This window comes from Cherax quadricarinatus, chromosome 29 (genome assembly GCF_038502225.1).
Source record: "Cherax quadricarinatus isolate ZL_2023a chromosome 29, ASM3850222v1, whole genome shotgun sequence".
Taxonomy (NCBI): Eukaryota; Metazoa; Arthropoda; class Malacostraca; order Decapoda; family Parastacidae; genus Cherax; species Cherax quadricarinatus.
In genome coordinates, this window is record NC_091320.1 from 32,231,883 (window position 1) to 32,258,921 (window position 27,039).

General features: G+C 46.9%; 2 protein-coding genes across 2 annotated transcripts in view; both read left to right on the forward strand.

The window, feature by feature from the left end:
- Positions 1-806: 806 nt before the first annotated feature.
- Positions 807-2,269, forward strand: LOC128690431 (cuticle protein CP1499-like). The gene is made up of 2 exons (XM_070089681.1): positions 807-924; positions 1,672-2,269. The coding sequence occupies exons 1-2, from the start codon at positions 913-915 to the stop codon at positions 2,248-2,250; spliced, it is 591 nt and encodes a 196-aa protein (XP_069945782.1). The 5' UTR covers positions 807-912; the 3' UTR covers positions 2,251-2,269.
- Positions 2,270-4,872: 2,603 nt separating this feature from the next.
- Positions 4,873-27,039, forward strand: part of LOC128690560 (adhesive plaque matrix protein-like) — a 33,194-nt gene continuing 11,027 nt past the window's right edge. The window contains exons 1-2 of the mRNA XM_070089805.1: positions 4,873-4,903; positions 5,469-6,036. Coding sequence (XP_069945906.1) covers positions 4,892-4,903; positions 5,469-6,036 — 580 coding nt within the window. The 5' untranslated portion in view covers positions 4,873-4,891. The remainder of the gene's footprint in view (positions 4,904-5,468; positions 6,037-27,039) is intronic.

The window sequence follows — 27,039 nt, forward strand, 5'->3', positions numbered from 1 at the left end:
AGTGAGAGATAATGCTGCTAGCGTGTTCACCTGTCATTTGACTTCACAAAAACTGGAATTCCGCTGTTATATTCCATTACACAGGAAGGATATCCCTCTCATACACCATTGCACTAAATCGGTTTCCCCTCTCATACTCCATCACACAGGATAGATTTTCCTGTGATATTCCATCATTTAGGATGGGTTTCAACTCCCCGCTCCCCTATCATATTCGCATCATACAAAGAATTCAATGAAAGAAAGGAAGCAAGTAGAGAAGGTATTGATGATTGGTATTAGTTTCTTGCATCAGTGGCCAATGTACTGGTAGAGACGTATTGATGAGCGGTAAGAGCTGAACAGTCTCGGAACTACAACCTAAAAAGACGTTACCTACCTTAAAAGAAAGAGTAGATGTAAGCCACCTTACTTCTCCTTACATGAAGAAATGTGAGCCAGCTATCTTGTCCTCGCAGGAAGAGTAGATGTGGGTCAATCTACCTGTCCTCACAAAAGATTACTTAATGTGAGACAGTTTACTAATAGTCACAATACGTGAGTTTCGTAGTTGAAAAAGTTTAACAGAAATAAAATAAACTTTCTCTGAGTCACCTCAAGTAACTGAGAATTGAATGAAGTTGACAGAGACGGGATTATACGAGGATTTTTTTGCTTTGTATGTATCGTTATTTACTATTAGAGACACAGTAAAAAAAAAACCACAACTCGGATGAACAAGTAGCTGTAACCTCTTCAGCTTGGCTCTCGATAGGTCATACATGCACACATACATGTTCACATATGCTCATGCACACACACACACTCAGGCGCGCACACATACCAGAGACCTTGGGCTACGCTCAAGTATAAAGGGCGGACGAAGACCAAGATACAATACAGTACGGTTCCCTACTCTCACACAACAACATCATGAGGACTCTGGTAACTATCCATCCAGTGGGATAAGGAAGTGAATACTTCGTGTTGATGGTGACACATCTATGTTGGACCTGGATACACAGGGAGTTACTTAACTGTAAATTCCGCTTGCTGACAATCATAGAATGCTTTAAAATACAATACTGTTTACTCATGCACTCCCCCAGATACATCCACAGATTTGATACATAAACATTTAGAGAAATCCATCTTTATGTTTAGATTCTTTGTAAATCATGAGAGAAACGCTTTAAAAAACTTTGCACGTTATAAATCCATGTATCCGAGTCCGAATGATTTTGAGTAATATATTAAATTACATTTTATATGTAGTGTACAATGCTTTTGTAATGTGGTGATCTACTGGATGCAGTATTTGCCACATTAAAATTTGAGTCTTGTTGAAGGCCTGGATGTGTGAGTCACTTTCAAGATTAAAACATGTTACACTTTTTCTTTTATCAATGTGGAAAAATGTAATTATGATTTCAAAACGTTTAAATTTAAGGTTTATTTCTTAAATGGGAGTGTTATTACATTCTGGAGGAGCGCTAGACCCGTAGTGGTCATAGGATGCACTGAGAATGGGATTCATTCAGGTTCGATCCAAGAGGAGTAATGGCCCAATTTCTTAGATTCAGATCCCCTTACTGCGTCAAGATACCTTCCTTGTGGGATCTAAAATAGAAAATAAAGATTTGTTGGTATTTGCGAGTAAAATTATTTAACTGTGTCTTTTTCTTCACACAGGTTATTTTGGCAGTGTTGGGAGTGTGCTCGGCTGTTCCCTCCATAGGAGACACCCCAGAAGTGGCGGCAGAGAAAGCTCGTTTCTTCCAAGCTTTCCGAGCTGCTGAGGCCTCCGCTAAGCCACATTACAACGCTCACCAACAGGCCCATAACACCGGTCACTACAACCCTCATCAATACAACCATGGAAAATACAATCCTGGTCACTACCACCAACCCAAGTGGACCGGCCCCGTGGCTGCTACCATACCCGCCGGCGTCGACGGTACCATTACCCCTGTATCCGACACAAGGGACGTTTCTGCTGCCCGCAACGCTTTCTTCAACGCCTACCAGTCTCAGCTTGCTGCCACTGCAGGTCGTGCCCCCAGCCCTCACTACCAGGGTGCTCCCTCATACACTCCTTCCTACCACCATCAACCTAAGTGGACCGGCCCCGTAGCTGCCACTGTCCCCGCCGGCCTCCCTGGCTCCCACCCAGTTGTTGACACCCCCGAGGTGGCCGCAGCTAAACATTCTTTCTTCAGCACCTACCAGAGGCAGGCAGCAGCAGCGGCTCCTCCAACACGGTACTACTGAACCCTACTGTCATAATTAAGCTAAAGGCGTGATTTTTTTTTTATTGGCGCTAATTTAACTTTTCCCTTTTTCAGCCACACTTCAAGGCAATGTGGAACATTTCATCTAATAAATCTTTAATTCTATATGCTTGACATTGCATTAACTGCCAACTCAAAATATTATTTTGTCAGTAAACTGGGTATGGAAGAGAAGGCTACTTTGTCAAGCTCTGATCGACCCGTGGTGAGAGTTTCAGCACTCGCCACGCTAATTAATGATTAATTGTTCGTTATATATGCAAACTTGTGTATGATGAGGTGGCTGGAGGGTGAGAGAGCAAGTGTCAGGTGTGTAGAGAATATGGAACTCTCTCTTACTGTATCCATCAAAGTTATGGGGGTGACTGTGTGCAAACACTTGGCTTATGACACCTATCGCCTTCCTGAGACGCTAGAGGAGAGTCTTGTTGATATTGTTGTAGTTAGCGACACACCATCATCCGTGTCCCTTGAGCTGACGATGCTGAAACGAGACATTGGGCCAGTTGCAAAACGCTAATTCCCGTGACAGCATCATTACATAAACCACAACCAGAGATGACAACTTTGCCAAGGGTTGCTAAGAACGCATTCAAGAGCATGAATGTTTTCCACCGGAACCCTTCCTGTATTTTATCCAAAGCAACAAACTAGTGCGAATCATTAATAGTAAGTAGTAGGGGCTGAATTCTTGTTACTAACAGCTTGGCAGCCTCGCTACTTTCCTACAGGATGAGATGCAGAACAGAGCAGATAAAATTTCAAGTGCGAGCATAGGTGACGACTGACTGTTTGAAGAAGCCATTAAAATATAACAGCCAAATGATCTTCAACATTCTCACTATAATCATTAATAGTTTTACTAATGACGGGTTAAATTTATTTTTTAGCTCAAATGATTACTTCTTCCAAATGATGTGTTAAAACAGAAGAATGGTGTTACCACCAGAACAAATTACTCTTGAAATGTTTCAAAAATGGAACTGTGGAACAAATGGGAATGTCTAGTAGTCATATAATTCTACCCAATGGTATTACTATTGAAATCAACACAAATTTGTTAGTCTACTATTGGGATAATTTTAACGAACTAACTCACGAATGCAACGATCTCATAATTGTTATATTATTAAACAAAGTTGGGGGCAACAGCAGTGTGCTGCAACCCTGACTCTAAGGATAGTTATGTAGTGAGAGCTGAGGCAAGTTATATTTCACAGGCATATTCCATCACACATGATGGGTTTCCTTGTCATATTCCATCACACATGATGGGTTTCCTTGTCATATTCCATCACACATGATGGGTTCCTTTGTCATATTCCATCACACAGGACTGGGATTAAACTCTCTTTCCTTCGAATAAATCTATTTACCTCCAATTCGGCATGAAAGAAATATTAACAAAATCTATGAAATTGTTTTAACATTAGAATCTGAGCAGTGGTCAGTCAGCAGCCTTGTTCAGCTGTAAGACTAATTATACTATTCATTACCAATCGGGGTGGATAGTCCACTCAAAAATCAGTTTCGTACAGTGCTTCTAAGTCTGTCATTAGTTTTAAATTTATAAGGTGCTCAGCCCGTACTGGGGGAACCGAAGCCTTTGAGAGAATCAAGGAGACGTTAATGTTATATTATATAGCAGAAGATTAATATAACAGATTATTTTCCCTGCTTATTGGAAGTGACTCTATGGTGCGCATCATATAAGAACTTCATCGAAACTGAGAAAGCAAGAAGAGGAATTATAGGTGATTGGTGAGTATTGTTTGCTTGTATCAATGGCCGTTATATTGGTTGATACGTAATGAACAGCTTTAATTAAGAGCTGAATAGCCTTGGAACTACAACCTTGAAAGACGTTACCTACCACTTACAGGAAGAGTAGATTTGTGCCAGCTTACTTGTCCTCACAGGAAGAGTAGATGTTAGATAGCTTATTTGTTGTCACAGAAAGAGTAGATGTGAACCAGCTGACTTCTCCTCACGGGAAGAGTAGATGTGAAAAAGTTTACTTGTCCTGAAGGGAAAAGAACGTGTGAACCAGCTTACTAGTCCTTACAAGAACAGAAGATATGCGCCGGCTTGCTTGTTCTCACAAGAAGAGATGTGAGCCAGTCTATTTGTGCTCAGAGGAAGAATAGATGTGAGCCAGTCTACTTGCCCTCACAAAAGATTACTTAATGTGAGACAGTTTACTAATGCTCAAAATGTGTGAGTTTCACAGTTGAAAATCATTTAAGTAACATAAATAAAGTAAACTTTCTCTGAGTCGCCTCAAGTAATTTGGAATTGAATGAAGTTGACAGACACCGGCTTATATTAGGATATGTTTACGTGTCATTATTTGCTATTATAGAGACAGTCAAAAAAAATTCGCAACTCAGATGAACAAGTGGCTGTAAGTAACTTCTTCAGCTAGGTTAGGAATGCTCACACACACACACACACACACACACACACACACACACACACACACACACACACACACACACACACACACACACACACACACACACACAGCCACACACGAGACCTTGGGCTACGCTCAAGTATAAAGGGCGGACGAAAACCCAGAGACAATACAGTACGATTCCCTACTCTCACACAACAACATCATGAGGACTCTGGTAACTATCCATCCAGTGGGATAAGGAAATGTACACCTCGTGTTAATGATGAAACATCAGTGTGGGACCTGCATGCACAGGGAGCCGCTCCGTCTACTGTTTATGTTGCTGACAAGCATGGAATGTCTTATAATTCAATTATATTCCTATGTAATAATATAACAGAGATCATTACACCACTACAATTAGATTAATTTTAATTCTCAAGAAAAGTGTGATAAGAGGTGTGATAAAAAAAAAAGTGTAACTGTGACCAATGCATTCGAGCATTGGGATTACAACTACTGAACTTAATGCCACTGCTTTTGTAAGGTGCTAGAAAAGTGTATACGGTGTTTGTCAAACAACAGCTTCATTCTAGCTGAAGGTTTAAAAGTGTGAGATGTTTCCACACAGAAAACGGATTAATTTGCTTCTTTGTCTGGTTGGTTAATAATTATAGAAGATGGGGGTACATCTAGCTATAAATCGAAGGGAAAAGCGTTAGCATACTTCTTAACAAGAAATGGAAATTTGTCAGACTTTACCATTAAAATGATGTAGCTTTCTTTCTTTCTCCAAACAGGTCATTTTGGCAGTGTTGGGCGTGTGCTCGGCTGTCCCCTCCATAGGAGACACTCCTGAAGTTGCGGCAGAGAAAGCTCGTTTCTTCCAAGCTTACCGAGCTGCTGAGGCCTCCGCTAAGCCACATTACAACGCTCCTCGACAGGCCCATAACACTGGTCACTACAACCCTCATCAATACAACCATGGAAAATACAATTCTGGCCACTACCACCAACCCATGTGGACCGGCCCCGTGGCTGCTACCATACCCGCCGGCGTCGACGGTACCATTACCCCTGTATCCGACACAAGGGACGTTGCTGCTGCCCGCAACGCTTTCTTCAACACCTACCAGTCTCAGCTTGCTGCCACTGCAGGTCGTGCCCCCAGTCCTCACTACCAGAGTGCTCCCTCTTACACTCCTTCCTACCACCATCAACCTAAGTGGACCGGCCCCGTAGCTGCCACTGTCCCCGCCGGCCTCCCTGGCTCCCACCCAGTTGTTGACACTCCCGAGGTGGCCGCAGCTAAACATTCCTTCTTCAGTACCTACCAGAGGCAGGCAGCAGCAGCGGCTCCTCCAACACGCTACTACTGAACCCTACTGTCATAATTAGGTTAACTTACCATTAAGGCAAGAAAATTATAAACCATATGTACATTAATGTAAAAATAGCTGAAAATAAACATTTACATTGAAATTTTGCCTTATTAATAATTAGTTATGAGTTAAGCAGATGATAATTTAATTTACAGATATTCACTAAGTCTCAAAAACCTACCATAAATAATAAACTTATTTTAAATACACTTAAATTTGCTCTGGTCAAGGACGGGCGCGTCCCTTGTGTGATGGGTTTAATCACTGAACCTAAGCTGTAACAAAGGAAGCCGCAAGTTATTCTGTGGTAACGAGTAGGAAAAAAGGGCTGGTAAAACTCACTAGGCGAACTAGACGGCCCTCAAGGGCGGCAGCATTTTAGGGTTGCAACATAAAGGCTACTCAGTCAAGTTCTTACCTACCCGTGGTGAGATTTTCAGCACTAGCCACGGTAATCAATAATTAATTGTTCGTTATAAGTGCAAACTTGTGTATGATGAGCTGGCTGGATGGTGAGAGAGCAAGTGTCAGGTGTGTAGAGAATATGGAACACTTACTGTATCCGTCAAAGTTATGGGGTGACTGTGTGTAAACACTTGGCTTATGACACCTATAGCTTTCCTGAGACGCTAGAGGAGAGTCTTGTTGATATTGTTGTAGTTAGCGACACGCCATCCTTCTTGTTCCTAGAGCTGACGATGCTGAAACGAGACATTGGGCCAGTTGCAAAACTCTAATTCCCGTGACAGCATCATTACATGAACCACAACCAGAGATGACAACTTTGCCAAGGTTTGCTAAGAACGCATTCAAGCGCATGAATGTTTTCCACCGGAACCCTTCCTGTATTTTAACCAAAGCAACAAACCAGTGCGAATCATTAGCAGCTTGGCAGACTCGCTATCTTCCTGCACCTGAAGATTATGTGAAGAAGCCAATAAGATAATTAAGAACATCCATAATGATCTTCAACATTCTCTCTATAATCGTTAATGGTTTTACAAAAGACCGGTTAAATTTGTTTGGACGCACAATAATTTAGGCAAAATTTAAAGCGTACATTCCTCCGAACCACTCGTAATACTGCTCTAATGATTACGTTGTTCCCACTTGCTTGGTTAAAACAGTAGAACGGTGTTACTAACACAAGAAATTCCTCTTAACAAATTTCAACATAATTCCACCCGATGGTATTACCAACTAATATAATCACCAAAAATCCGATAATTTTAACACATTTACTGGCTTACGAATGCATCAGTCTACCATGTTTTTTATATCACTAAACAAGCAGGGTACAGGGCTTTTGATCGTTATATAATGAGAGATAAGGCTAGTTATGTTCCCCTGTCATATTCCATCATATAGGATGGATTTCTCTGCCGTATTCCATCACATTTCGTACATCAAGTGAATGAAAAGTGATAGCCTTACCTGGGAGACTTTTTTTGGGCTGTGAGGCAAACGTCAAGTGTTCCAGTCTGGGTTCAGCTTCTATCCCATAATCGATGTGGACCTTGATGACGGTGAAGGGCTGTTGATTTTAACAACTGTAGCTGCCCTTTCATTCCCTGGCTGGAAAAAATAGTAATAATTCCAGTATTCTAAGAATTTCGAAATTAGAATAGTCTGTGGATGAGTTTTCCACAGGACTCATTCATCCACGAGTATTCTACCAGAGTAGGTAGTCTACCAGAGTAGGTGGTCTACCAGAGTAGGTAGTCTACCGGAATAGGTAGTCTACCAGAGTAGGTAGTCTACCAGAGTAGGTAGTTTACCAGAGTAGGTAGTCTACCAGAGTAGGTAGTCTACCAGAGTAGGTAGTTTACCAGAGAAGGTAGTCTACTAGAGTAGGTAGTCTACCAGAGTAGGTAGTTTGCCAGAGTAGGTAGTCTACCAGAGTAGGAAGTCTACCAGAGTAGGTAGTCTATCAGAGTAGGTAGTCTACCAGAGTAGGTAGTTTACCAGTGTAGGTGGTCTACCAGAGTAGGTAGTCTACCAGAGTAGGTAGTCTACCAGAGTAGGTAGTTTACCAGAGTAGGTAGTCTACCAGAGTAGGAAGTCTACCAGAGTAGGTAGTCTATCAGAGTAGGTAGTCTACCAGAGTAGGTAGTTTACCAGAGTAGGTTGTCTACCAGAGTAGGTAATCAACCAGAGTAGGTAGTCTACCAGAGAAGGTAGTCTACCAGAGTAGGTAGTCTACCAGAGTAGGTAGTCTACCAGAGTAGGTAGTTTACCAGAGTAGGTAGTCTCCCAGAGTAGGTAGTCTACCAGAGTAGGTAGTCTACCAGAGTAGGTAGTCTACCAGAGTAGGTAGTTTACCAGAGAAGGTGGTCTACCAGAGTAGGTAGTCTACCAAAGTAGGTAGTCTACCAGAGTAGGTAGTTTACTAGAGTAGGTAGTCTACCAGAGTATGTAGTCTACCAGAGTAGGTAGTCTACCAGAGTAGGTAGTCTACCAGAGTAGGTGGTCTACCAGAGTAGGTAGTCTACCAGAGTAGGTAGTCTACCAGAGTAGGTAGTCTACCAGAGTAGGTAGTCTACCAGAGTAGGTAGTCTACCAGAGTAGGTGGTCTACCAGAGTAGGTAGTTTACCAGAGAAGGTAGTCTACCAGAGTAGGTAGTCTACCAGAGTAGGTAGTCTACCAGAGTAGGTAGTCTACCAGAGTAGGTAGTCTACCAGAGTAGGTGGTCTACCAGAGTAGGTAGTCTACCAGAGTAGGTAGTCTACCAGAGTAGGTAGTCTACCAGAGTAGGTGGTCTACCAGAGTAGGTAGTTTACCAGAGAAGGTAGTCTACCAGAGTAGGTAGTCTACCAGAGTAGGTAGTTTACCAGAGTAGGTAGTCTACCAGAGTAGGTAGTCTACCAGAGTAGGTAGTTTACCAGAGTAGGTAGTCTACCAGAGTAGGTAGTCTACCAGAGTAGGTAGTCTACCAGAATAGGTAGTCTACCAGAGTAGGTAGTCTACCAGAGTAGGTAGTCTACCAGAGTAGGTGGTCTACCAGAGTAGGTAGTTTACCAGAGAAGGTAGTCTACCAGAGTAGGTAGTCTACCAGAGTAGGTAGTTTACCAGAGTAGGTAGTCTACCAGAGTAGGTAGTCTACCAGAGTAGGTAGTTTACCAGAGTAGGTAGTCTACCAGAGTAGGTAGTCTACCAGAGTAGGTAGTCTACCAGAATAGGTAGTCTACCAGAGTAGGTAGTCTACCAGAGTAGGTAGTCTACCAGAGTAGGTAGTTTACCAGAGTAGGTAGTCTACCAGAGTAGGTAGTTTACCAGAGTAGGTAGTCTACCAGAGTAGGTAGTCCACTAGAGTAGGTAGTTTACCAGAGTAGGTAGTCTACCAGAGTAGGTAGTCTACCAGAGTAGGTAGTCTACCAGAGTAGGTAGTCCACTAGAGTAGGTAGTTTACCAGAGTAGGTAGTCTACCAGAGTAGGTAGTCTACCAGTAGGTAGTCTACCAGAGTAGGTAGTTTACCAGAGTAGGTAGTTTACCAGAGTAGGTAGTCTACCAGAGTAGGTAGTCTACCAGAGTAGGTAGTCTACCAGAGTAGGTAGTCTACCAGTAGGTAGTCTACCAGAGTAGGTAGTTTACCAGAGTAGGTAGTTTACCAGAGTAGGTAGTTTACCAGAGTAGGTAGTCTACCAGAATAGGTAGTCTACCAGAGTAGGTAGTTTACCAGAGTAGGTAGTCTACCAGAGTAGGTAGTCCATCAAAGTAGATAGTCTACTCCAGAATCACTTCTATCTCAATAAATTATTTAGTCAGTGTAATTATTTTGTGGTAGAAGTAAACTCCTTGAGGTAATTCAGCCGCTGAGGAAGTGGGAAATAATCAGGTTTGATCTAAGGAAGGGGAGGATATGAGTTTAAATCAAGGAAATTTTTCCCGATCCATAGGAAATGGGTCTTTCCTACTTGCTATACAAGGAATTCATAGAAAAAACTCCATAGATGTTCAAGCAGACGAGAAAAACGGTATTATTAGTCAGTGTTTACCTGACAACACAGGCTGCGCATCATAGACACTGCCAATTATTGACGTAATGCGTAACGTCGAGAGGTGGGCAGTCTCGGGACTAGAACCTTGAAAGACGTTATTTGTCCTCACAGAAAGAGTAGATGCTAGCCAGTTTATTTGTCCTCAGAGGAAGAGTACAAGTGAGGTAGCTTACTTGTCCTCGCAGTGAAGAACGACGATAGCACATAAACATTTTACTAACGCAAATAATTCCAAAATCTTTATTTCTTCTCTGGAATATACAAGTAATGTAGTTTACACGTAATAAATGATTGTTAAATACAAAAGAAAGCCACGACTCACTGAGAATGGCGTGACGTCTTATGTCACAACAAGATTTCAATGAATTGCTATTAGAGACGAGAAAATAGAAAAAACGCATCTCAAGCAGAAGAGTGGAATTCAAAACCTTCTTCGGCTTGTCTCTTGGTATGTCATGCACCCTCCACACACACACACGTACATGAAAACACACACACACTCATGACCACACACACACACACTCATGACCACACACACCCACACACACACATGACCACACACCCACACACACACATGACCACACACTCACACACACACATGACCTCACACCCACACACACACACACACACACCCACACACACACATGACCACACACACCCACACACACACATGACCACACACTCACACACACACATGACCACACACCCACACACACACATGACCACACACACACACACACACACACACATACACACACACACACACACACACACACACATGACCACACACACACACACACATACACACACACACATGACCACACACACACACACACACACACACACACACACACATGACCACACACACACACACTAGCAACCTTGGGTTGAGCTCGGGGATATAAGGTGGTCAAAGACCTACAGAAAACACTGTAAAGTTGCGCTTCTTTCTCACACCAACAATACGAAGCCTCTGGTAACTTATCCCTTATACTGTGAGGTGAACACATGGTGCTGATGCTGAACCTTCAGTGGGGTTCTACTGTGAACCCCACTTGAAAAATATTACACCTATCATAACTGCAGTAAACGCTCCACAATATTTATAATGCTGAGAAAGAATATCCACGTATCCGAAAAGTGATGAAAAACCTGCTTGATTAAACCTGAAAGTTTTCAAACACTGGCTTAAAAAAACTTATATTGATAATATGGTTTTGCAATATTAATCGAAATGCATTTTACCTCTTGGGAATGTCTGTTGTTCTTTATATGTAAATACATTAATCTTTATCTGTGTAAGAAACGAGGTGTACTCACCTGACCCTTTCAGAAAAAAAATAAGTGAGAAAATACGTCATAGACGCTTATGTACAACTCAGATTAAATTTAAGATGATTCTGGATATTAAGTACACATCTGAAAGAGAAAAAGGAAGTTCATTTGTTAGTTGTGATTAAAGAAAATAAGATCTAACTTACTTTTCCCGTAGGTTGTTACGGCAGTCGAATTGTAGATGAATGGTTCACAGAACCGACACGTTGATAAATTAGACACATGTGCAACTCTTGGGTATCTTTATTAAGGAAACGTTTCGCCACACAATGGCTTCATCAGTCCATACACAGGAGAAGCTTGAAGAACAGGAGGAGAATGAGGTAATCAGTCCCTCAACCTTGAGTCGATGTGGTCAGTCCATCAATCTTGAGGCAAATGTGACAGCACCTACGACTGCTGCACCTCTCCTGCCTACGGTTTATAAGCTCCTTCTCCGCTCATATGCCGTATTCTACTCAAGATTGATGGACTGACCACATCGACTCAAGATTGATGGACTGACCACATCGACTCAAGGTTGAGGGACTGATTCCCTCATTCTCCTCCTGTTCTTCAAGCTTCTCCTGTGTATGGACTGATGAAGCCATTGTGTGGCGAAACGTTTCCTTAATAAAGATACCCAAGAGTTGCACATGTGTCTAATTTATCAACGACAGTCGAATAATGAAGCCGTCGTCTGCTAGTACCTTCCCTGTTTCATAGTACAGACAAAATTTTAACAGTAGTGCTTGAACCACTTGTAATTGTCAATTTTATGTATTATTATTATTATTATTATTATTATTATTATTATTATTATTATTATTATTATTATTATTATTATTATTATTATTTTATCAGCAAAAAATGTTAACTCCTGTACGGGAATAAGTTGAAGGATATTTTGGTGTAATATTCAAGTTTATTGCTATGAATATATGTCTATATATCCATCCTTACAGCCATCCAGAGCATCATTATACTGTACATAAAGACAGAGGAGGAGGTTGTATCGATGCTGTGGTTGACGGTCACTAACACGTTACCAGAGATCACTGACCACTGACAGAGTCTTGAGACCAAGCTGTGCTCACGTATGGAAAGCGTATGGAGTAAATATGCAGTATATACATTCTCCCATCTAAATACATTTTTCTAGTTCAAGTTACTCGTTAAAAGATTGATAAATAATACGAGAACAGAACAAGAATAATACAGTATGTGATACAAGAATTCATCGATTGAGGAGACTGTTTGTCAATGTTAATTTTCACTGATATCAAGCACGTGTATATTCTTTAAGGGACAGAGGTAGTGAAATCATCTCAGAATTGAACGTAAAATGAGAACGTGCAGCCTGAAGACGTAAATGAAATATGGATGTGGATCCCGTAGACTGGCCTTTGAGTACCAGTCAGGGGGTACCAGCCGGGAGGTACCAGCTAAGGGATACCAGCCATAGGGTACCAGCCAGGAGGTACCAGCCAAGGGATGCCAGCCAGAGGGTACCAGCCAGGAGGTCCCAGCCAAGAGGTACCAGCCAGGGGGTACCAACCACGGGGTACCAGCCAAGGGGTACCAGCCAGGGGGTACCAGCCAGGGGGTACCAGTCAGGGGGTACCAACCAAGGGGTACCAACCAGGGGGTACCAACCATGAAGTACCAGCCAGGAGGTACCAGCCAGAGGGCACCAGCCACGGGGTACCAACCAGGGGGTACCAACCAGGGGGTGCCAGCCAGAGGGCACCAGCCAGGGAGTACCAACCAGGGGGTACTAACCATGGGGTACCAGCCAGGAGCTACCAGCCAGAGGGTACCAGCCAGGAAGAACCAGCCAGAAAGTACCAGCCAGAGGGTACCAGCCAGTGGGTACCAGCCAGAGGGTACAATCCAGGGGGTACCAGCCAGGAGGAACCAGCCAGAAAGTACCAGCCAGAGGGTACCAGCCAGGGGGCACCAACCAGGAGGTACCAGCCAGGAGGTACCAGCCAGGAGGTACCAGCCAGCGGGTATCAACCAGGGGGTACCAGCCAGGGGGGACCACCAAAGGGGTACCAGCCAGGGGGTACCAGCCAGAGGGTACCAGCCAGGAGGAACCAGCCAGAAAGTACCAGCCAGGGGGTACCAGCCAGGGGGCACCAACCAGGAGGTACCAGCCAGGGGGTACCAGCCAGGAGGTACCAGCCAGGAGGTACCAGCCAGGGGGTACCAACCAGGGGGTACCAGCCAGGGGTACCAACAAGGGGGTACCAGCCAGGGGGGACCACCAAGGGGGTACCAGCCAGGGGGTACCAGCCAGATGGTACCAGCCAGGAGGAACCAGCCAGAAAGTACCAGCCAGGGGGTACTAACCATGGGGTACCAGCCAGGAGCTACCAGCCAGAGAGTACCAGCCAGGAAGAACCAGCCAGAAAGTACCAGCCAGAGGGTACCAGCCAGTGGGTACCAGCCAGAGGGTACAATCCAGGGGGTACCACCCAGGAGGAACCAGCCAGAAAGTACCAGCCAGAGGGTACCAGCCAGGGGGCACCAACCAGGAGGTACCAGCCAGGGGGTACCAGCCAGGAGGTACCAGCCAGCGGGTATCAACCAGGGGGTACCAGCCAGGGGGGACCACCAAAGGGTTACCAGCCAGGGGGTACCAGCCAGAGGGTACCAGCCAGGAGAAACCAGCCAGAAAGTACCAGCCAGGGGGTACCAGCCAGGGGGCACCAACCAGGAGGTACCAGCCAGGGGGTACCAGCCAGGAGGTACCAGCCAGGAGGTACCAGCCAGGGGGTACCAGCCAGGGGTACCAACAAGGGGGTACCAGCCAGGAGGGACCACCAAGGGGGTACCAACCAGGGGGTACCAGCCAGATGGTACCAGCCAGGAGGAACCAGCCAGAAAGTACCAGCCAAGGGGTACCAGCCAGGGGGCACCAACCAGGAGGTACCAGCCAGGGGGTACTAGCCAGGAGGTACCAGCCAGGAAGTACCAGCCAGGGGGTACCAACCAGGGGGAACCAGCCAGAGGTACCAACCAGGGGGTACCAGCCAGGGGGGACCACCTAGGGGGTACCAGCCAGGGGGTACCAGCCAGAGGGTGCCAGCCAAGGGCTACCAGCCAGAGGGTGCCAGCCAGGGGGTACCAGCCAGAGGGTGCCAGCCAGGGGGTACCAGGCAGAGGGTACCAGCCAGGGGGTACCAGCCAGGAGGTACCAGCCAGAGGGTACCAGCCAGGGAATACCAGCCAGGGGGCACCAACCAGGAGGTACCAGCCAGGGGGTACCAGCCAGGAGGTACCAGCCAGAGGGTACCAGCCAGGGAATACCAGCCAGGGGGCACCAACCAGGAGGTACCAGCCAGGGGGTACCAGCCAGGAGGTACCAGCCAGAGGAAACCAGCCAGGGCGTACTAGCCAGAGGGTGCCAGCCAGGGGGTACCAGCCAGAGGGTACCAGCCAGGGGGTACCAGCCAGGGGGTACCAACCAGGGGGTACCAGCCAGGGGGTACCAACCAGGGGGTACCAGCCAGGGGGACCACCAAGGGGGTACCAGTAATGGGGTACCAGCCAGAGGGTGCCAGCCAGGGGCTACCAGCCAGAGGGTGCCAGCTAGGGGGTACCAGCCAGAGGGTGCCAGCCAGGGGGTACCAGCCATAGGGTACCAGCCAGGGGGTACCAGCCAGGAGGTACCAGCCAGAGGGTACCAGCCAGGGAATACCAGCCAGGGGGTACCAGCCAGAGGGTACCAGCCAGGGGGTACCAGCCAGGGGGTACCAACCAGGGGGTACCAGCCAGGGGGTACCAAACAGGGGGTACCAGCCAGGGGGACCACCAAGGAGGGTACCAGCCAGGGGGTACCAGCAAGGGGCTACCAACCAGGGTATACGAGCCAGGGAGGGACCAGCCTGTATGCATGTACGAGAGGAAATCAGGGATGGGAGAGAGAAGAAAGTGGAGATAGTACTAGTGGAGGACATGCTGATAGTGGAAGAAGTAGTAATAGTAGTAGTAGTACTAGTAGTGCTAGTAGTAGCAGCAGTAGTAGTAATAGTAGTAGTAGTAGTAGTGGTAGTAGTAGTAATAGTAGTAGTAGTAGTAGTGGTAGTAGTAGTAATAGTAGTAGTAGTAGTAGTGGTAGTAGTAGTAATAGTAGTAGTAGTAGTAGTGGTAGTAGTAGTAATAGTAGTAGTAGTAGTAGTGGTAGTAGTAGTAATAGTAGTGCTAGTAGTAGCAGCAGTAGTAGTAATAGTAGTAGCAGTAGTAGTGGTAGTAGTAGTAATAGTAGTGCTAGTAGTAGCAGCAGTAGTAGTAATAGTAGTAGCAGTAGTAGTGGTAGTAGTAGTAATAGCAGTAGTAGTAGTAGTGGTAGTAGTAGTAATATAAATAGCAGTAATAGCGGTAATAGGTAAGAGTAGTGGTAATGGCACAAGAGACAAATTATAGAAAACTGATCATCAAGTATTATATCAAAAAAGAGTATAATAATATTTTTTTTTTTCACACAAAAACTGACAAAGTGATCAAAACGCAAAAAAAAAATATCATTGATAAGTAACTTAGATTTTGACGACTGTAAACCACACACTCCACGGTGATGGTAGGTCGATACCTGGGTTTGGAGCTTATCTGCTACACCATGGTCATAAACGATGTAAGTAACCTGTTTTAAGGCTGCGCGTCACCTGTTTTAAGGCTGCACGCCACCTGTTTTAAGGCTGCACGCCACCTGTTTTAAGGCTGCACGCCATCTGTTTTAAGGCTGCACGTCACCTGTTTTAAGGCTGCACGTCACCTGTTTTAAGGCTGCACGCCACCTGTTTTAAGGCTGCACGTCACCTGTTTTAAGGTTGCACGTCACCTGTTTTAAGGCTGCACGTCACCTGTTTTAAGGCTGCACGTCACCTGTTTTAAGGCTGCACGCCACCTGTTTTAAGGCTGCACGCCACCTGTTTTAAGGCTGCACGTCACCTGTTTTAAGGCTGCACGCCACCTGTTTTAAGGCTGCACGTCACCTGTTTTAAGGCTGCACGCCACCTGTTTTAAGGCTGCACGCCACCTGTTTTAAGGCTGCACGCCACCTGTTTTAAGGCTGCACGCCACCTGTTTTAAGGCTGCACGCCACCTGTTTTAAGGCTGCAAGCCACCTGTTTTAAGGCTGCACGTCACCTGTTTTAAGGCTGCACGCCACCTGTTTTAAGGCTGCACGTCACCTGTTTTAAGGCTGCACGCCACCTGTTTTAAGGCTGCACGCCACCTGTTTTAAGGCTGCACGCCACCTGTTTTAAGGCTGCACGCCACCTGTTTTAAGGCTGCACCCCACCTGTTTTAAGGCTGCACGCCACCTGTTTTAAGGCTGCACGCCACCTGTTTTAAGGCTGCAAGCCACCTGTTTTAAGGCTGCACGTAACCTGTTTTAAGGCTGCACGCCACCTGTTTTAAGGCTGAACGCCACCTGTTTTAAGGCTGCACGCCACATGTTTTAAGGCTGCACGCCACCTGTTTTAAGGCTGCACGTCACCTGTTTTAAGGCTGCACGCCACCTGTTTTAAGGCTGCACGCCACCTGTTTTAAGGCTGCACGTCACCTGTTTTAAGGCTGCACGCCACCTGTTTTAAGGCTGCACGCCACCTGTTTTAAGGCTGCACGCCACCTGTTTTAAGGCTGCACGCCACCTGGTTTAAGGCTGCACGCCACCTGTTTTAAGGCTGCGCGCCACCTGTTTTAAGGCTGCACGCCACCTGTTTTAAGGCTACACGCCACCTGTTTTAAGGCTGCACGCCACCTGTTTTAAGGCTGCACGTCACCTGTTTTAAGGCTGCACGCCACCTGTTTTAAGGCTGCACGTCACCTGTTTTAAGGCTGCACGCCACCTGTTTTAAGGCTGCACGCCACCTGTTTTAAGGCTGCACGTCACCTGTTTTAAGGCTGCACGCCACCTGTCTTAAGGCTGCACGCCACCTGTTTTAAGGCTGCACGCCACCTGGTTTAAGGCTGCACGCCACCTGTTTTAAGGCTGCGCGCCACCTGTTTTAAGGCTGCACGCCACCTGTTTTAAGGCTACACGCCACCTGTTTTAAGGCTGCACGCCACCTGTTTTAAGGCTGCACGTCACCTGTTTTAAGGCTGCAAGCCACCTGTTTTAAGGCTGCACGTCACCTGTTTTAAGGCTGCACGCCACCTGTTTTAAGGCTGCACGCCACCTGTTTTAAGGCTGCACGTCACCTGTTTTAAGGCTGCACGCCACCTGTTTTAAGGCTGCACGTCACCCGTTTTAAGGCTGCACGCCACCTGTTTTAAGGCTGCACGCCACCTGTTTTAAGGATCCACGCCACCTGTTTTTAGGCTGCACTCCACCTGTTCTAAGGCTGCACGCCACCTGTTTTAAGGATGCACGCCACCTGTTTTTAGGCTGCACGCCACCTGTTCTAAGGCTGTCTGCCACCTGTTCTAAGGCTGCACGCCACCTGTTTTTAGGCTGCACGCCACCTGTTTTGAGGATGCACGCCACCTGTTTTAAAACTGCACGCCACCTGTTTTAAGGCTGCACGTCACCTGTTTTTAGGCTGAACGCCACCTTTTCTAAGGCTGCACGTCACCTGTTCTAAGGCTGCACGCCACCTGTTCTAAGGCTGCACGCCACCTGTTTTAAGGCTGCACGCCACCTGTTTTAAAACTGCACGCCACCTGTTTTAAGGCTGCAAGCCACCTGTTTTAAGGCTGCACGCCACCTGTTTTAAGGCTGCAATCCACCTGTTTTAAGGCTGCACGCCACCTGTTTTAAGGCTGCAAGCCACCTGTTTTAAGGCTGCACGCCACCTGTTTTAAGGCTGCAATCCACCTGTTTTAAGGCTGCACGCCACCTGTTCTAAGGCTGCACGCCACCTGTTTTAAGGCTGCACGCCACCTGTTTTAAGGCTGCACGCCACCTGTTTTAAGGCTGCACGTCACCTGTTCTAAGGCTGCACGCCACCTGTTTTAAGACTGCACGCCACCTGTTCTAAGGCTGCACGCCACCTGTTCTAAGGCTGCACGCCATCTGTTTTAAGGCTGCACGTCACCTGTTTTAAGGCTGCACGCCACCTGTTTTAAGGCTGCACGCCACCTATTATAAGGCTGCACGCCACCTGTTTTAAGGCTGCACGTCACCTGTTTTAAGGCTGCACGCCACCTGTTTTAAAACTGCACGCCACCTGTTTTAATGCTACACGCCACCTGTTTTAAGGCTGCACGCCAGCTGTTTTAAGGCTGCACGCCACCTGTTTTAAGGCTGCACGACACCTGTTTTAAGGCTGCACGCCACCTGTTTTAAGGCTGCACGCCACCTGTTTTAAGGCTGCACGCCACCTGTTTTAAGGCTGCACGCCACCTGTTTTAAGGCTGCACGCCACCTGTTTTAAGGCTGCACGCCACCTGTTTTAAAACTGCACGCCACCTGTTTTAAGGCTGCACGCCACCTGTTTTAAGGCTGCACGCCACCTGTTTTAAGGATGCATGCCACCTGTTTTAAGGCTGCACGCCACCTGTTTTAAGGCTGCACGCCACCTGTTTTAAGGCTGCACGCCACCTGTTTTAAAACTGCACGCCACCTGTTTTAAGGCTGCACGCCACCTGTTTTAAGGCTGCACGCCACCTGTTTTAAGGATGCATGCCACCTGTTTTAAGGCTGCACGCCACCTGTTTTAAGGCTGCAAGCCACCTGTTTTAAGGCTGCACGCCACCTGTTTTAAGGCTGCACGCCACCTGTTTTAAGGCTGCACGCCACCTGTTTTAAGGCTGCACGCCACCTGTTTTAAAACTGCACGCCACCTGTTTTAAGGCTGCACGCCACCTGTTTTAAGGCTGCACGCCACCTGTTTTAAGGATGCATGCCACCTGTTTTAAGGCTGCACGCCACCTGTTTTAAGGCTGCAAGCCACCTGTTTTAAGGCTGCACGCCACCTGTTTTAAGGCTGCACGCCACCTGTTTTAAGGCTGCACGCCACCTGTTTTAAAACTGCACGCCACCTGTTTTAATGCTGCACGCCACCTGTTTTAAGGCTGCACGCCATCTGTTTTAAGGCTGCACGCCACCTGTTTTAAGGCTGCACGTCACCTGTTTTAAGGCTGCACGCCACCTGTTTTAAGGCTGCACGCCACCTGTTTTAAGGCTGCACGCCACCTGTTTTAAGGCTGCACGCCACCTGTTTTAAGGCTGCACGCCACCTGTTTTAAGGCTGCACGCCACCTGTTTTAAAACTGCACGCCACCTGTTTTAAGGCTGCACGCCACCTGTTTTAAGGCTGCACGCCACCTGTTTTAAGGATGCATGCCACCTGTTTTAAGGCTGCACGCCACCTGTTTTAAGGCTGCACGCCACCTGTTTTAAGGCTGCACGCCACCTGTTTTAAAACTGCACGCCACCTGTTTTAAGGCTGCACGCCACCTGTTTTAAGGCTGCACGCCACCTGTTTTAAGGATGCATGCCACCTGTTTTAAGGCTGCACGCCACCTGTTTTAAGGCTGCAAGCCACCTGTTTTAAGGCTGCACGCCACCTGTTTTAAGGCTGCACGCCACCTGTTTTAAGGCTGCACGCCACCTGTTTTAAGGCTGCACGCCACCTGTTTTAAAACTGCACGCCACCTGTTTTAAGGCTGCACGCCACCTGTTTTAAGGCTGCACGCCACCTGTTTTAAGGCTGCAAGCCACCTGTTTTAAGGCTGCACGCCACCTGTTTTAAGGCTGCACGCCACCTGTTTTAAGGCTGCACGCCACCTGTTTTAAGGCTGCACGCCACCTGTTTTAAAACTGCACGCCACCTGTTTTAAGGCTGCACGCCACCTGTTTTAAGGCTGCACGCCACCTGTTTTAAGGATACATGCCACCTGTTTTAAGGCTGCACGCCACCTGTTTTAAGGCTGCACGCCACCTGTTTTAAGGCTGCACGCCACCTGTTTTAAAACTACACGCCACCTGTTTTAAGGCTGCACGCCACCTGTTTTAAGGCTGCACGCCACCTGTTTTAAGGATGCATGCCACCTGTTTTAAGGCTGCACGCCACCTGTTTTAAGGCTGCACGCCACCTGTTTTAAGGCTGCACGCTACCTGTTTTAAGGCTGCACGCCACCTGTTTTAAGGCTGCACGCCACCTGTTTTAAAACTGCACGCCACCTGTTTTAAGGCTGCACGCCACCTGTTTTAAGGCTGCACGCCACCTGGTTTAAGGCTGCACGCCACCTGTTTTAAGGCTGCGCGCCACCTGTTTTAAGGCTGCACGCCACCTGTTTTAAGGCTACACGCCACCTGTTTTAAGGCTGCACGCCACCTGTTTTAAGGCTGCGCGTCACCTGTTTTAAGGCTGCACGCCACCTGTTTTAAGGCTGCACGTCACCTGTTTTAAGGCTGCACGCCACCTGTTTTAAGGCTGCACGCCACCTGTTTTAAGGCTGCACGTCACCTGTTTTAAGGCTGCACGCCACCTGTTTTAAGGCTGCACGTCACCCGTTTTAAGGCTGCACGCCACCTGTTTTAAGGCTGCACGCCACCTGTTTTAAGGATGCACGCCACCTGTTTTTAGGCTGCACTCCACCTGTTCTAAGGCTGCACGCCACCTGTTTTAAGGATGCACGCCACCTGTTTTTAGGCTGCACGCCACCTGTTCTAAGGCTGTCTGCCACCTGTTCTAAGGCTGCACGCCACCTGTTTTTAGGCTGCACGCCACCTGTTTTGAGGATGCACGCCACCTGTTTTAAAACTGCACGCCACCTGTTTTAAAGCTGCACGTCACCTGTTTTTAGGCTGAACGCCACCTTTTCTAAGGCTGCACGTCACCTGTTCTAAGGCTGCACGCCACCTGTTCTAAGGCTGCACGCCACCTGTTTTAAGGCTGCACGCCACCTGTTTTAAAACTGCACGCCACCTGTTTTAAGGCTGCAAGCCACCTGTTTTAAGGCTGCACGCCACCTGTTTTAAGGCTGCAATCCACCTGTTTTAAGGCTGCAAGCCACCTGTTTTAAGGCTGCACGCCACCTGTTTTAAGGCTGCAATCCACCTGTTTTAAGGCTGCACGCCACCTGTTCTAAGGCTGCACGCCACCTGTTTTAAGGCTGCACGCCACCTGTTTTAAGGCTGCACGCCACCTGTTTTAAGGCTGCACGCCACCTGTTCTAAGGCTGCACGCCACCTGTTTTAAGACTGCACGCCACCTGTTCTAAGGCTGCACGCCACCTGTTCTAAGGCTGCACGCCATCTGTTTTAAGGCTGCACGTCACCTGTTTTAAGGCTGCACGCCACCTGTTTTAAGGCTGCACGCCACCTATTATAAGGCTGCACGCCACCTGTTTTAAGGCTGCACGTCACCTGTTTTAAGGCTGCACGCCACCTGTTTTAAAACTGCACGCCACCTGTTTTAATGCTGCACGCCACCTGTTTTAAGGCTGCACGCCATCTGTTTTAAGGCTGCACGCCACCTGTTTTAAGGCTGCACGTCACCTGTTTTAAGGCTGCACGCCACCTGTTTTAAGGCTGCACGCCACCTGTTTTAAGGCTGCACGCCACCTGTTTTAAGGCTGCACGCCACCTGTTTTAAGGCTGCACGCCACCTGTTTTAAGGCTGCACGCCACCTGTTTTAAAACTGCACGCCACCTGTTTTAAGGCTGCACGCCACCTGTTTTAAGGCTGCACGCCACCTGTTTTAAGGATGCATGCCACCTGTTTTAAGGCTGCACGCCACCTGTTTTAAGGCTGCACGCCACCTGTTTTAAGGCTGCACGCCACCTGTTTTAAAACTGCACGCCACCTGTTTTAAGGCTGCACGCCACCTGTTTTAAGGCTGCACGCCACCTGTTTTAAGGATGCATGCCACCTGTTTTAAGGCTGCACGCCACCTGTTTTAAGGCTGCAAGCCACCTGTTTTAAGGCTGCACGCCACCTGTTTTAAGGCTGCACGCCACCTGTTTTAAGGCTGCACGCCACCTGTTTTAAGGCTGCACGCCACCTGTTTTAAAACTGCACGCCACCTGTTTTAAGGCTGCACGCCACCTGTTTTAAGGCTGCACGCCACCTGTTTTAAGGATGCATGCCACCTGTTTTAAGGCTGCACGCCACCTGTTTTAAGGCTGCAAGCCACCTGTTTTAAGGCTGCACGCCACCTGTTTTAAGGCTGCACGCCACCTGTTTTAAGGCTGCACGCCACCTGTTTTAAAACTGCACGCCACCTGTTTTAATGCTGCACGCCACCTGTTTTAAGGCTGCACGCCATCTGTTTTAAGGCTGCACGCCACCTGTTTTAAGGCTGCACGTCACCTGTTTTAAGGCTGCACGCCACCTGTTTTAAGGCTGCACGCCACCTGTTTTAAGGCTGCACGCCACCTGTTTTAAGGCTGCACGCCACCTGTTTTAAGGCTGCACGCCACCTGTTTTAAGGCTGCACGCCACCTGTTTTAAAACTGCACGCCACCTGTTTTAAGGCTGCACGCCACCTGTTTTAAGGCTGCACGCCACCTGTTTTAAGGATGCATGCCACCTGTTTTAAGGCTGCACGCCACCTGTTTTAAGGCTGCACGCCACCTGTTTTAAGGCTGCAAGCCACCTGTTTTAAAACTGCACGCCACCTGTTTTAAGGCTGCACCCCACCTGCTTTAAGGCTGCACGCCACCTGTTTTAAGGATGCATGCCACCTGTTTTAAGGCTGCACGCCACCTGTTTTAAGGCTGCAAGCCACCTGTTTTAAGGCTGCACGCCACCTGTTTTAAGGCTGCACGCCACCTGTTTTAAGGCTGCACGCCACCTGTTTTAAGGCTGCACGCCACCTGTTTTAAAACTGCACGCCACCTGTTTTAAGGCTGCACGCCACCTGTTTTAAGGCTGCACGCCACCTGTTTTAAGGATGCATGCCACCTGTTTTAAGGCTGCACGCCACCTGTTTTAAGGCTGCAAGCCACCTGTTTTAAGGCTGCACGCCACCTGTTTTAAGGCTGCACGCCACCTGTTTTAAGGCTGCACGCCACCTGTTTTAAGGCTGCACGCCACCTGTTTTAAAACTGCAATCCACCTGTTTTAAGGCTGCACGCCACCTGTTTTAAGGCTGCACGCCACCTGTTTTAAGGATGCATGCCACCTGTTTTAAGGCTGCACGCCACCTGTTTTAAGGCTGCACGCCACCTGTTTTAAGGCTGCACGCCACCTGTTTTAAAACTACACGCCACCTGTTTTAAGGCTGCACGCCACCTGTTTTAAGGCTGCACGCCACCTGTTTTAAGGATGCATGCCACCTGTTTTAAGGCTGCACGCCACCTGTTTTAAGGCTGCACGCCACCTGTTTTAAGGCTGCACGCCACCTGTTTTAAGGCTACACGCCACCTGTTTTAAGGCTGCACGCCACCTGTTTTAAAACTGCACGCCACCTGTTTTAAGGCTGCACGCCACCTGTTTTAAGGTTGCACGCCACCTGTTTTAAGGATGCATGCCACCTGTTTTAAGGCTGCACGCCACCTGTTTTAAGGCTGCACGCCACCTGTTTTAAGGCTGCACGCCACCTGTTTTAAAACTACACGCCACCTGTTTTAAGGCTGCACGCCACCTGTTTTAAGGCTGCACGCCACCTGTTTTAAGGATGCATGCCACCTGTTTTAAGGCTGCACGCCACCTGTTTTAAGGCTGCACGCCACCTGTTTTAAGGCTGCACGCCACCTGTTTTAAGGCTGCACGCCACCTGTTTTAAGGCTGCACGCCACCTGTTCTAATGCTGCACGCCACCTGGTTTAAGGATGCACGCCACCTGGTTTAAGGCTGCACGCCACCTGTTTTAAGGCTCCACGCCACCTGTTTTAAGGCTGCACGTCACCTGTTTTAAGGCTGCACGCCACCTGTTTTAAGGCTGCACGCCACCTGATTTAAGGCTGCACGCCACCTGTTTTAAGGCTGCACGCCACCTGTTCTAATGCTGCACGCCACCTGGTTTAAGGATGCACGCCACCTGGTTTAAGGCTGCACGCCACCTGTTTTAAGGCTCCACGCCACCTGTTTTAAGGCTGCACGTCACCTGTTTTAAGGCTGCACGCCACCTGTTTTAAGGCTGCACGTCACCTGTTTTAAGGCTGCACGCCACCTGTTTTAAGGCTGCACGTCACCGTTTTAAGGCTGCACGTCACCTGTTTTAAGGCTGCACGCCACCTGTTTTAAGGCTGCACGCCACCTGTTCACCATCAGTCAAGAACACTAATCCCTAAAGTAGGGATTAAGGCAAACCTCCAGGATATGTACACTGACAGACATACTCTCTCAATGCAATATACACTAAGAGACGACACACACCTCTTTGTGTAATATACACAGAGAGACATACACCTCTTAGTGTAATATACTGACATACACCTACCGGTGTATACATGATGAGAGACATACACCTCTTTGTGTAATATACACAGAGAGACATACACCTCTTAGTGTAATATACTGACATACACCTACCGGTGTATACATGATGAGAGACATACACCTCTTTGTGTAATATACACAGAGAGACATACACCTCTTAGTGTAATATACTGACATACACCTACCGGTGTATACATGATGAGAGACATACACCTGTGTTGACGATGTTGTAAAATACCGTCACGTTGATGAGTAAGACTCATGTTCAACAGTTGGATATCTTTATTACCGAAACGTTTCGTCTACACGGTAGACTTCCTCAGTCGAATACAAAGGCAGCGGGTGTAGTAGCTATGTAAAGAATATGTAATCAGTCCATCAACCTTGGAGAAATAATATTTGAGGTTGTCAGTCCCTCAGCCTGGAGAAGAGTTCAGCTTTATGGTCTGAAACGATATGGAACTGAAGTTTGAAAATGAAGTCTTAAACAGTGGCGAAGGTGAGGTAGAAGATGTCAGAGATGTTGCATGGGATGGGATCCTCTAGTAGAAGCTAGAGTTCAAGAATACTGGAGAACTACTAGGCAGGTCCCACTGAAATCCAAACTTCTCACTCATAACTAGTAGTTCAGGGATGAAGTTGTGAAAGATGTCCACTGTACCAAGAAACCGTTGTGTTGCTTTGTCTGGCAGTTAGGTTGAAGACGGTATAAATTACCCACAAGTTGTTGAGTTGGGTATTTTTTTCGTTAGGTTCAGAATGATATTTGCGAAATTATTGCATACGCAAATTTTCGCTTGCCTTATTCGGCAAGAAGAGCGTTGCTACTTAAGCCAAGATCGCAAGTTTTACCTATTCGGCGCGACATATATATATATATATATATATATATATATATATATATATATATATATATATATATGTATGTATATATATATATATATATATATATATATATATATATATATATATATATATATATATATATATATATATATATGTGTGTGTGTGTGTGTGTGTGTGTGTGTGTGTGTGTGTGATAATTAGTCTAATTATTACAGTAGGGTTCAGTAGTAGAGTGTTGGAGGAGCCGTTGCTGGTGCCTGCCTCTGGTAGGTGCTGAAGAAAGAATGTATAGCTGCGGCCACTTCGGGGATGTCAGGTACCTGGTTGGTGGAGTCAGGGAGACCAGCGGGAATGGTGGCAGCCATGGGGCCGGTCCACTTGGGCATGGTGGTATTGGCCGGTGTGGTAGTAGGAGGGGTTGTAGGCCTGTTGGAGGTAGGAACTGTACACTTGTTGAGGGCAGGAGCTGTAATGTTTCTTCGCGGCTGCCTCAGCAGCTCTGAAAGCTTGGAAGAAGCGAGCTTTCTCGGCCGCCACTTCTGGAATGTCTCCTATGACGGGTGCAGCCGAGCACACTCCCAACACTGCCAAAACAACCTGAAGAATAGAAAGGAAAACATTTTTTCACCGTGAAATACATTCAAGTTAGATTTACATTGAGTAACATGCTAAATTATCATCCATGTATCTTTCACGATAATGAATCTCGGTACAAAACAAATGTATTTACTAATAAATAAAGGAAATGGATCCACGAATGAACTCGATTAGCAAGAAATAACTCAGAATATTAATTTTGCCCTGGTAGATACTGTCATGTCAAATGCTCGCAGAAACACAGTCAATGAGGTCGATGTTTTGAACAAAACGACAAGCAAAAAAAATGACATTTATTATAAAAGATATATAAAAAAAGCAGACTAAACCACTTTTACTAAAGAACATAATCACCAACACCTGCACTGACCCAGAGGAACAACCATTTACCAGACCACCAACACCTGCACTGACCCAGAGGAACAACCATTTACCAGACCACCAACACCTGCACTGACCCAGAGGAACAACCATTTACCAGACCACCAACACCTGCACTGACCCAGAGGAACAACCATTTACCAGACCACCAACACCTGCACTGACCCAGAGGAACAACCATTTACCAGACCACCAACACCTGCACCTTAAAATACCGAGACCAAAACGAAAAACAAAGTCTTGTACAACCTCACTTGGCACCAGTGTCAACAGTATAATACAAAAAAAATGTATTTCTCATCAATTTATACAGCTTTTTAGGTGAGGTTAGGTAAGCTTTGACAGGAATTATGACAAATATTTCCTGATGCGGGTCTTAGTCGTATGGTAACCCACAGCTGAAGCTTTTGGTAATCCAACCGAGGTCTATAGCTAACTTACCTATATATATAGCTTATATATAGCTAATATATAATTTTTTTTATATTTGGTGCCCCTTAAGTACTCG